General features: G+C 33.1%; 2 protein-coding genes across 2 annotated transcripts; both read left to right on the forward strand.

Annotated features, from left to right (window-relative positions):
- Nucleotides 1-1,640: 1,640 nt before the first annotated feature.
- On the forward strand, nt 1,641-5,227 carry LOC131599956 (uncharacterized). Its single transcript, XM_058872192.1, has 8 exons — nt 1,641-1,935; nt 2,016-2,188; nt 3,047-3,140; nt 3,346-3,456; nt 3,564-3,653; nt 3,762-3,847; nt 4,722-4,786; nt 4,922-5,227. The coding sequence occupies exons 1-8, from the start codon at nt 1,678-1,680 to the stop codon at nt 5,026-5,028; spliced, it is 984 nt and encodes a 327-aa protein (XP_058728175.1). The 5' UTR covers nt 1,641-1,677; the 3' UTR covers nt 5,029-5,227.
- An 835-nt stretch (nt 5,228-6,062) lies between these two features.
- LOC131599957 (divinyl chlorophyllide a 8-vinyl-reductase, chloroplastic-like) lies at nt 6,063-7,589 on the forward strand. The gene has a single exon (XM_058872193.1). It carries the CDS (start codon nt 6,191-6,193, stop codon nt 7,451-7,453), a length of 1,263 nt encoding a protein of 420 aa, XP_058728176.1. The 5' UTR covers nt 6,063-6,190; the 3' UTR covers nt 7,454-7,589.
- Nucleotides 7,590-12,292: the final 4,703 nt, after the last annotated feature.

A 12,292-nucleotide genomic window follows, 5' to 3' on the forward strand; every position in this document is an offset into this window, starting at 1 on the left:
TGATGTTATCAACTCCACCACAGAAGAGATTAGTGTACGTATTCTCCATCAATGATCGCACTTGTCTTGGAAAAGAAGAGGACAAAACAAGGTTAATATCACTACTCTAGTTGAAATCATAGCTACTAGAACTATTGTCCTAACTCCTAAGCATTCCCAGTTCTACAAGTTACTAATCAACCCTCTCATTACAATGCCTTAAACTCACTAAAAATGAATTCCACCTCCTACACCTCTCCTCATGCGTTATAGGCTTGATTGGATCACCGTTTTCGTCATATTCTCTAATAAACACCATCACCTATTTGCATAAAAAGGAAATAGATAAAGGGAGCAAAAGTTAATACATGTGACGACGATTTTCTTGAGGAAATGTTGGAATAATGAACTTGTAAGAAGAAAAGGTGACCATAATGCAAAAAGGAAGAATATCGAAGGAAATAATGAAAATGGAGAGATTGAGAGTCGTATATTTAAAGAGATAATTATCTCCCAGACCATGTAGGTGTCTATAGGGTTATAGCCATAAGCATGGAAAGAGACAAATGGCCTAGATTGTTTGGTGTTTCCCAAAATAACTTCAATCATTTCACCACATTAAATGTACCATTAGGCCAAAAATGTAATCACTACTCAAATGCGAGTCACCTCTTAATTCTCACAAAACATCACGACCAAAAATCAAACCTGACTATGCATGTTAATAAACATTCTAAATGATATCGCCTTCAAAGAATCCTTAATCACTTCGTCCTTCCATACCTCGTGTTTGGGGGACTGTGAATTAGATTGTGCTAGCTTAATCATTTCTCCCTTATAGGCCTCATGTTTAAGGGACTACGAACCAGATTGTCCTACCTTATTCACTCCACCCTTACAAGTATCGTGCTTGAGGGACTATGAACTATAATATTTTTGGTCAGGCCCAAAGAGCTCAACCTATCAACTTTCTTAATCTTAAAAGACATATGGACCCTTTAAGTGACAAAAGGCAAGATCATGTAGAATGCACTAGGCCAACCTTGTCCCACATCCTTTTGTGTTATAGCTCATGAAAGAATGTGCCAAAACTCATGTTCATCGAGTCCAACATCTTAATAATCAAAATACTCCCTACATCATGCAATAAATGGATGATTCACCCTTGCCATTCCACAAAATGAATCAAAACCAAAAGATGTATAGCATAGTTTCTAAGTGTTAGAACCGGTCTCTCCTCGTACTCCCTTATTAGACAATCATGTCCATAAATACCCAACAAAGCAATTGGGTTAAAATTGATCCACTTTACAGATACCATCTTTCAAAAGTTCTCTTATGCTCCATAAAACAAGTAAGGTCTATACTATTATACTTACTACAATTACAAATTAATACATGTGAAAATTTAGAAAAAATCTTGTAAAAAAATTTCTATACATATATAATTCACATAAGATTTGAATATTTTAATAATCATTTTCTCTCCATATAAATATAAAACAAACTAACTTGAGAGTACATATCATACAATGTCTAAACCTTCACCCCTTTAAAATTATCCTCAATTTCATTTTTTATTTGGTGTGTGGTCAAAATTGTATGATAGTAATTGTTTTCAACAAGATAAAATTGTATGATAATTTAAAACTAACACATCATTAGTCGACATTCGTTTTTAACCATTCACTCCTTTCAATGTCATCTCAAATATTGTTACCAAGCTTCCCCCATTTTTCTTGGGAAACCCCCAAAAACATTCTACTCTTCAAAAACCGTTCTACACAATTCTCCACTTGCAAATTTTCTCCAAAATCTTCATCTTTCTCTTCCATGGCTACCAATTTCAATGCTTCACAGTTGGATTCTTCTTCTTCACTTTCAATTGGACAAACTGATCTCTTAATCGTTGGTCCTGGTGTTCTTGGTCGTTTAGTAGCTCATCAATGGCGTCAGGTAGTCTTAATTAACTACTCTGTTGGTGTTGATTTTCGTTGAAGCATGGAATTTGAAAGTTGTGTTTTTTGTTTATGCAGGAATTTCAGGGTTGTCAAGTTTTTGGACAAACAATAACCACTGATCATCATGATGAGTTAATTCAATTGGGTATTAGTCCATCTTTGAATTGGACTAAGTTTCAACACAAGTTTCCCTATGTGATTTTTTGTGCTCCTCCTTATCAATCCTCAGATTACCATGGTGATCTTAAGTGAGTAAACTTGGTCTTAATTAGTCATTAGTCCCTTAATTTTGTTGTAGTTTGTAGGGATTGTATTAAGCATTGTCAATTACATATGATAAAAAATTGCGGTTTGTTCAAATTTTACTATATTGCTGCTGCAATAGCGGCTATTTGACAATCTTTTGCACTTAATCGAGTGTTTTGAAACATTAACTGTTTGTTAAAATGTCACTATTCTATATCTTATAGACACTTATTGATGATCATCTTTGTATTAGTTTCATTTATAGCTGATCTTCTACTACTAAGTATTCAAATTTATATTCAAGATGTGAACCTTCCCATCGTGACTTATGAAGCTTCTACTCTGCGTTGTCAAATTCTTTCGTATGCTAACCTTCCATTTGGTAAACATGTCGTCATGCAAACATTTATATAGTTTTACACGACTTTATCATGTGAAATTTTGTATGCATATGCTTTTCAAAAAACTCTGTTTAATTTCATTGAATTTAATATTGTTTATTTTATCGTTTTGTTTGATTACCCTTCTGTTCTCATATCATTGTTATCTTTATAACTTGTCAAACAACATTTATGATTTTGTTTAGAATGGGTTTTATTGTTGTTTCCCAAGGAGATATCGATAAATATCTTATCTGTTTGTATTTCAGACTGTATTATATCCAAAATAAAATGAAGATAGGAAATACAATTTAAATGCCAAACACTCATTGTTGGGGAAGGAGTCCAATTTATGTTTATGTTATATAATAGTATTGTAGAGAAAAACTTAAATTTACGTTTGAAAAAAGTTAAACTGAATCAGTTTTCAAGTTCTATCTTTTTTCTGAACTTATGTGTTGTGGACGGTTAACCATTCAGGCAGGCTGCATCATGCTGGAATGGTGAAGGTTCTTTTCTGTATACATCGAGTTCTGCTCCATATGATTGTAATGATAATGGTTTATGTGATGAGGTAGGTTGAAGAAATTTCTCAACTGTTCTCTCTCAAGTCTCCCTCTCTTTATCCAAATATTAGTTTTAGTTTGTTTCAAAGGGCTTAATTTGTGGCATTAGGGATCACTTGATTTCTTCATCGTATTCAGTTTTATAATAATGTAGAAGTGTTATGAATCTGTCAATTTGTTTTTTTTCATGTGATTAGATTTACTTCTATGCAGGATTCTCCAGTTGTGCCGATTGGGAGGAGTCTAAGGACTGATGTCCTTTTAAACGCTGAAAGTATCGTGCTCGAGTATGGCGGTTCAGTCGTTAGACTATCTGGACTTTATATATCCTTTTCAAAACCTCAATTTTCTAGGGTTTCAGAGGTCCGTTAATCTCGTGATTGGTTATTTCTATTATGTTTATAGTGGATGTCAACCTTGACTTTTAAAACAAAGAAGGTAAAGGTGCACATGCTTATTATTTAGAGAAGGGGATTGTTGAATCTCGACCCGACCACGTCCTGAATCTCATACATTATGAGGTTAGAACTTCCCAAAATTTTCTTTTCTTTTCTTACCTAGTTCTAGTCATTTAGTATTTGATAATATGAGAAACTGAATATTTTGTTAACATTCCTGTTTCAAACCAGGATGCAGCTTCACTCTCAGTTGCAATCTTGAAGAAACATTTTCGTGGAAAGATTTTCTTAGGCTGTGATAATCATCCTGTATCCAGGTTAGATGCTTTTCCATACATATGCACACATGTCGAGTGAAGATCCACTTACTCGAAGGTTTAGCCTTCTCGATGTGTCTGGTTTTATGACGGAAACCATATCAATTTTGTCTCTGTCAAATGTTGTTTTATTAACAAAAATGCAGATGTTAGGTTAGATTTTAACTCTAAAAATCAGTATAACTAGAAGTGACAAATAGTAGATTTCGTGTTAGATTGAAAACTTTATACAAAACTTGCTTTCAAAGTAAATACTCCTAAACAAGGATTACTTCACTTAAAACTCACTAATCAAATCTGTTTTACACAATTAATTCATTTCAAAATCACGTTTTGCTCATCCAAATACACACACACACACACCACACACTTAATCTCCCTATGTTTATCACTTTTTGTCAAATATGAATTTGAAAAGTCCAACTGTTGAATCATGATGAACATGTAGCCAAATTTGTTTAGTTAAAAATCGGACATTAATTGGTTTGTAATCTTATATACAATATTTACGTATATTTTAAAAAGTATATCATATGTTTAAATAAAGTTGTCTGATGAAGTACTGACATCATCAATTTAGCTGTTGGATTTATTGAATTTGTTTTGTTTAAGAAATGTATTAATGGCATGTTTGGATAAGATTCTAGGCAACCAAACTCATGTCTGCAACAGATTCCAATGCATTTGCACCGTGAAAATAAGAAGCTCCAGTTTGTAGCTTCTAGTGAACGCGCGTCTAGCAACATTTCCACCACGTTTCCAAACATGCACTAAATAGAGAAAACATACTTGTGAAATAAGTTGGTCCTTCTTTTCCTTTTTATTGTCTTTTTAAATAAAGAAAACTTGTTTTTTCCTTTGAACATTTTGGCAGGCAAGAACTAATGGATCTAGTCAACAATAGTGGAAAATTTAGTAAGAAGTTCGAGAAATTCACAGGTAGATACTCTATTGATTTGTAAATATCAAATTTGAGAATGAAAACTAAGAACAATTAATATAACATAATAACTTGTACTATGATGTTGCCCCTAACCGTGAAAGCAAAACGCCTTTGTAATTTTTCGATTGCAGGAACCGATGATCCTCTTGGTAAGAGATTAAACAACTCAAAAACGCGGCAGGAAGTAGGGTGGGAGCCCAAGTATTCTAGCTTTGCTCATTTCCTCGAGACCTTATGATCAGTGTTGACATTGTATATAAAACATCATCATTCATTTCTTAAATACGTGTTTTCTCTACTCTTCTACCTGGAGTTAGAGTTGAAATTTACTTTGAAGGTGAACACTGAACATGTGTGAATCATAATACTACAGACGGACATGTGTGAATCATTTTGATTAAGCATAATCATGAAATATTAGCATTGCATTTTCCATATGATTTTTTTCTTTCTGGATATCATTTCTCTTTTTTGCCTAAATGATTTATCTTTGTTACTGGAAAAACATGCACGGTATGGTATTAATCATTGGCAAACTAATCTGCTTTTGTATGAACTCTTAAACAAAGCAGCTGAAAATTTTGAAACTAATATTATCTAGAAGACATTTGATGCGAGGCTTCAATAAGAAAATTTTCCCTTTCCTTTTTAAATAATTCATTTTGTGAAAAGAAACACTGTTAAACACAATAGCTATGTTTTGCATGCGAAAGAATTGATGTTTTTTTTTTCTCTTCATTCAGATATTAAGCACGTGATAACATCATGTGTATGTCAAAAGAAAAATATTTTATATTATTATGTAGTAGAATTGATTCTATTTGAAAATATGATTTGTAACTTTTGAGTCTCTAAAAGTGATTTTAGAAATAAAATTTATTGCTTAATTCACTTTTTTAAAAATTTATTTCAATATAAGTTATTATAGATAAATTTACTTAAATAAATTTAATTTTAACTGAAATTAATTAATTTTATAGCATTAATTCGGCTATAACTAAATCTAGCATGTGATTTGTTATTAAAATTTTTTTAAGGCTTAAATTTAACCATATGATTAATCATAAACCTAGCTTTAATTATTACTCGGTATGATTTGTTAATTTATTTAATTTTTTTAGAAACAACTTATTTAAATAAGTGATTTGATCTATATTTATAATTATAAATTTAAGTATATAAAAAATTAGTGTAGATTAATAAATATAAATAATTAAAAACTTAATAATTTAGTGAAGACAGATATCAGATTATGCAATCCCACTTCCTTTCATCACCACCATCCATTTAGATTCATCTTCAACACACTTATCATTTCCACTCTCACCCTTCTCCTTCAATCACAAACACAAACAACCTTTGCACACACACAACTTGTTAAGAATCAATCACAGACAAAAATGTCCCTTTGTTATTCTTCCACTTTCATCACACTCCCCTCACCCAAAAATAAAACCCTTTCATTCAACTTCTCTTCTCACTTCATCAACCAATTCCAGGTAAATTCAACTCCTTATTATCCTCTATCCTTATTCTCTAGAAAATCACATGAACCCATTAAGTATACCAAACAAAAATTGAATCTTTATGCTTCTCTTGCACCATCTCCACCAGTTGAAACCACCCCATCTACATTTAGAACCAAAAATCCAAAAGATGTTAATGTACTAGTAGTGGGTTCAACTGGGTATATAGGAAAATTTGTGGTGAAAGAATTGGTTAAAAGAGGCTTTAATGTTACTTCAATTGCTAGAGAAAAGAGTGGAACTAAAGGAAGTGTTGATAAAGAAACAACATTGAGAGAGTTAACAGGTGCTAATGTTTGTTTCTCTGATGTAACAAATTTGGATACTTTTAATGAGTCTTTGAAGAACCTAGGTGTTTCTTTTGATGTTGTTGTGTCGTGTCTTGCTAGTCGAAATGGCGGGGTTAAGGATTCGTGGAAGATTGATTATGAAGCAACAAAGAATAGTCTTGTAGCTGGTAGGAAACTTGGTGCTTCTCATTTTGTTTTGCTTTCTGCAATATGCGTGCAGAAGCCTCTCCTCGAGTTTCAGCGCGCAAAGCTGAAACTCGAGGATGAGTTGGTGAAGGAAGCGGAGAAAGATGATAGGTTTAGTTATAGTATAGTGAGGCCGACCGCGTTTTTCAAGAGTTTAGGTGGTCAGGTTGATTTGGTGAAAGATGGAAAGCCTTATGTGATGTTTGGTGATGGGAAGTTGTGTGCTTGTAAACCGATAAGTGAGCAAGATTTAGCTTCTTTTATTGTTGATTGTGTTATGAGTAAGGACAAAGTTAACAAGGTTTTACCTATTGGAGGACCGGGGAAGGCTTTGACTCCATTGGAACAAGGGGAGATTTTGTTTAAGCTTTTAGGGAAGGAGCCTAAGTTCTTGAAAGTTCCGATAGGGATAATGGATTTCGCGATTGGTGTTCTTGATTTTTTGGTCAAGGTGTTTCCTTCGTTGGAAGATGCGGCTGAGTTTGGAAAAATTGGAAGGTACTATGCAGCTGAAAGTATGTTGATTTTGGATCCAGATACGGGCGAGTACAGCGACGAGAAGACGCCGAGCTATGGGAATGATACATTGGAGGAGTTTTTTGGTAGGGTGCTAAGGGAAGGGATGGCAGGTCAAGAGCTAGGTGAGCAAAACATATTTTAAGATGGTTTTATGTAGCCAGTTTTGTTTCTGTATAAATGTATGTATTCAAATTCAACTATAGTCACTTTAACATTTATATGTTCAAGCATTGTTGAGAAAAACAAAATCAAGTATCTGGAATTGCATTGTTGATGAATCATTCTTCAATTGCATGGATTTGCTTCACTGCATTGCCTAATGTATACTACTATTGTGTAATTGCATTGTTAATGGCACACATTAAGTGTATACTGCATATGTAATGACTTTTCTTTCTGATATGGATGATTGAATTAAATTTCAAAGGTTATGAACCTAACTATGCATCTCATGTGCTACTTAGTTGCTTTTATTTTGCTCAGTGTCTGTGTGGTGTGGATGATGCTAGTTCAAATGTGAAGGAATTATTTGATCATTTTAAGTTCGATCAAAAATTGACTAGTTTTAGTTTAAATCATTTAATTTAAATGTGAATTGACAAGTTTATGCCGATCAATTATCAAAACTTCATTTGTAGCCAGAAAAATCATCATTGAAAACTTACATTATTTTTTTCCACAAAGACATAAAATATGGACGTCATACAATATTGAAAGATAGCAAGAGCAATATACAAACCAAGAGCATTACCTCAAGAGGATTCTTCATGATTATGGTGAAGCAAAGAATACAGAAGGGAAAAGTTTGTTACAAAGTGATGAAAGCTTTATCTATTTCCTTCATTGAACTATAGCTCTACAATTGAACTATATATACATGTATTTACATCAAGTAATGTATTGATAAGCTAATAGTAACTTAGTGTGAAGGCAATTAATCTATCTATACACATGTCACTAAAGTATTGGATAAATTACATATGCTAATATTCCCCCTCTAGTTGGATTATATATACTACTACAAAGTTCCAACTTAGTCAAAATTGAAGACAAAGCATGAGAATGAAGTGACTTTGTGAACATATCAGTTAGTTGAGCATTGGTAGAAACAGGGAGTTAATGGATGAGCTTGGAATGAAATTTCTCGCGAATGACATAACAATATAGCTCAACATGTTTGCTTCTTTCAAGGAAGGTGGGATGAAGGTGGGGTTATGGAAAAGATATATAGCAAATTTGCTATCACAATAGACAGACGCATGAAGAGGAAAATTGATAAGGAAATCACAAAATAGATATTGCAACCACTACATGTCACATGTGAGAGAAGCTAAACCCCTATACCCAGCTTCAGTTGATGATCTGGATACAATATGTTGTTTCTTGGATTTCCAATAAAGAAGAGAAGATCCTAAAATAACATAGTAACCAATAACAACTTCCTTGTATTAGGGCATCTTGCCCAATCTAAATCAGCAAAGCCAAAAAGTTTCAACTCACTAAAAGCATAAAATAACAAGCCTTTAGCAAGGACAGATTTCAAATACTTGAGGATTCATGTAGCAGCTTGATAGTGAGGCAAAAGAGACTAAGAAACATATTGACTCAAGCGTTGAACAATATATGAAGTATCCAATCTTGAATTTGTCAAATAAATCAACCTACTAATCAATCTTCTATAGGAAGATGGATCTTCTAATGGTTGACCATCATCGACTGAGAGTTTGGTATCCAGGTCAAAAGGTACAAAAGAAGGTTTGGAAGCAAGAAATCCAGTATCTTCAAAGAGTTCAAGTGTATACTTTCTCAGATTTAAAAAATGTCTACTTTTGATCTAGCAATTTCAAATCCAAAATAGAACCTTAATTGACCAAGGTCCTTGATTTTAAATTTGTGATCCAAAAGATGTTTGTCAATTTGAATTTATGAATTGAGCCACCTGCCAAAACAATATCATCTACATAAACTAGCAGGGTACAAAGACTATGTTTGCTTAATTTAAGATAAAGAGAATGACCAGCTTGTGACTGAGAATAGCCTAGAGAAATCAAGAAAGAAGATAGTTTGGAATACCACTGTCTACTTGCTTGTTTTAAACTATACAAGGACTTTTGAAGCTTCTAAACTTGAGATGAATTGAATCCAGACAAACCCGGGGGAATAATCATATAAACCTCTTAATGCAAGTCGCCATGAAGGAATGCATTGTTACCATCTAGTTGTTCCAAATGCCATCCCTCAATTACTGCAAGTGACAATAAGACTCTAACTGCAGTAATTTCGGCTACAGGAGAAAATGTATCAAAATAATCAATGTCTTCCATCTGAGTGTACCCCTTAGCCACTAGTCTAGCTTTATACCTTTCAATGGAATAATTTGCCTTGTATTTGATCTTGTAAATCCATTTACATCCAATAGGAATTTTTCCAGGTGGTAGACCAACTAGAGTCCAAGTTTAGTTCTCGGCAAGAGCTTGTAATTCAACATCCACAACATGTTACCAACAGTCAAGCTTGCTTGTTAAAGGTTTTTGGTTCAATGTTTGAGGAAATAGAATAAAAAATGCTTGTATGATGGATAACAAAATATAAGGGATATGCAACATTATGAACATTAGAATGGAATGAAAAATAATTATAAAGGTAGAGTAACAATGATAATCTTCCAAATAACTTGGGGGATGAGGGTTTCGAGTAGATTGTTTTAAAGCCAAGGGAGATGTTTTAGCTTTAAATAATGGGGAAGAGTTATCAGGAAAAAAAGGATTAGTTGGAGCTTTGTGATTATTAGGTAAAGTATTTGTGTCAGGGTATTGCCTATTGGATAAAGAATGGTTTAGAGGACTAGTACAATCAAGATGAGGTGGTATGTGAGATGTACTAGGTGAGGCAGAAATATCTATGTTTACATCAAGGCTTTTATTATTGATGGGGACATGATTGATAAAAGAAGGGTCTTGAGCAAGCTAAGTTCTGCGAGACTGGTTTTCAGGACTAAAAGCAAGAGAAAAAGGCGAGTTGCCAGAGCTACTGCCATGGGGACAAGACTTATTAGTAGTACTGGAAGGATTATGGAGATCAGTAGGATCATCAAACACAAGAAAAATATAATGGAAATGAGCATATTTTTTAGGTTTGAATGGAAAATGACTTTCATAAAAGACAACATTCATAGATACAAAGATATTATGGTTTTGTAAATCATACAAGATATACCCTTTGATTTCATCCTTATATCCAAGAAATATTGATTTTCTAGCTCTATGATCAAACTCTGTCCTATGTGCATGAAATGTGGTGGAAAAACTCAAACAACATAAAAATTTCAAGTGGATTAAGGATGGTGGTTAAAAAAAATAAAAGTTCATAAGGACAGTTTGATTGTAATAAAGGAGTGAGAAATCAATTGATGATATGTATGGTATGTTAAGCACAAAAGTTCCACATGTTTAAAGGAATATGTGAATGAAACATTAAATTCTAGCAACATTTAGGATATGTTGGTTTTTCCTCTCTACCACCCCATTTTGTTGGGGGTTTTTCAACACATGACCTTTGATGGACAACACCTTTGGAAAAAACAAAATTAGATAGGGCAGCAAATTTTATACCATTATCTTATCTTAAACATTTGAGGGTGGTGTGAAATTGACCTTCAAGATAAGCTACAAATTAAATTATACTAATTTTAGTTTGATCATTTGTTTAAGGGAATATAACCCTAGTATATCTAGTATTATCATCAACAAATGTTAAGAAATATCGGTGTCCTATAATAGAAATGTGAGAGAAAGGTCCCCATAAGTCAACATGTAAAATCTCAAAGAATGTAGAAGAAAGAGTAATGGTATGCGCAAAAAGCAATTTTCTTTGTTTACCGAAATGGCAAGAATCACAAGGAACATCATTATTCTTACAAGGAATGAAAGTAAACAATTTTGAAATAGTTTTCAGTCCTATATCATAAATGTGACCTAGCCTTAAATGCCACAAATTATGTGAATGATTAACAGTGGAATTGTAAATTGAAGAGTGACTTGTAGAATCAATAACATGTATCGCTCTTTTCAAATTAGATATACCAACCATTTCTTTTGAATGGTTATGCAGGATTTGACAAGTATTAGCATTGAAATGCACATAACAATCATTACTACTAACAAGTTTTGCAAAGGAAATCAAATTAACATGAAGCCTAGGGATATAAAGCACATTATGGAAGGTTAAAGAAGGAGAAATAACCATACTACCCAACATGGAAGCAATGATTTGAGAACCATCAAGTCCCAGATCAAGAACAAGTTCAAGATCTAAATAAGGAAATTTTTGTGGATCATCAAGATCTTTCTAAGGAATGAAGGACGACCAAGGACCATCCTATTCAAAACTTCATTAAAGATATTTTCAAGGGAGTTACCACTCAATACTCACTTAACAAGGTAGGTAACTTTGTGGCTTTTGTTTCATAACTTCAGTCTAAGGGAATTGACGAGGCTATCATTGATGAACATTAGTCTCTTGCTATGCAAGAAGAGTCAAATCAATTTGAACAAAATAATGTTTGAGAACTTATTCCCAAAGCCTCGTCTAATCAAGTGATTTGCACCCAATGGTTCTTTCGCAAAGCTTGACAAAGATAGAAATTTTTTAAGAAACAAAGCTAGATTTGTTGTGAATGCATACAATTAATAGGAATACATTGATTTTGATGAAATTTATACTCTTGTAGCTTAATTGGAATCCATAAGGATGTTATTAGCTTTTCTAGAATCATAAATTTTAAACTCTTCCAAATGAATGTAAAGAGCATGTTCTTGAACGGTCACATCCTAATAAACTTCACAATAACATGGGTTATTCCTTCAAATAATATAACCACTTCTAAAATGACTTCATGTGCTTAACACAAAACCCTTGAGCTTATTGGACAACATCACACTCCTTTTGGATATAGAAATTTTGTTCTGTCATCCCATCCTAA

Source organism: Vicia villosa, linkage group LG4 (genome assembly GCF_029867415.1).
Source record: "Vicia villosa cultivar HV-30 ecotype Madison, WI linkage group LG4, Vvil1.0, whole genome shotgun sequence".
NCBI lineage: Eukaryota > Viridiplantae > Streptophyta > Magnoliopsida > Fabales > Fabaceae > Vicia > Vicia villosa.

Coding starts and splice junctions, on each gene's coding strand:
- LOC131599956 (XM_058872192.1), top strand. CDS start 1,678: ATGTCATCTCAAATATTGTTACCAAGCTTCCCCCATTTTTCTTGGGAA. Junction 3,848..4,721: donor GATAATCATCCTGTATCCAG/GTTAGATGCTTT, acceptor ACATTTTGGCAG/GCAAGAACTAATGGATCTAG. Junction 4,787..4,921: donor GAAGTTCGAGAAATTCACAG/GTAGATACTCTA, acceptor TTTCGATTGCAG/GAACCGATGATCCTCTTGGT.
- LOC131599957 (XM_058872193.1), top strand. CDS start 6,191: ATGTCCCTTTGTTATTCTTCCACTTTCATCACACTCCCCTCACCCAAA.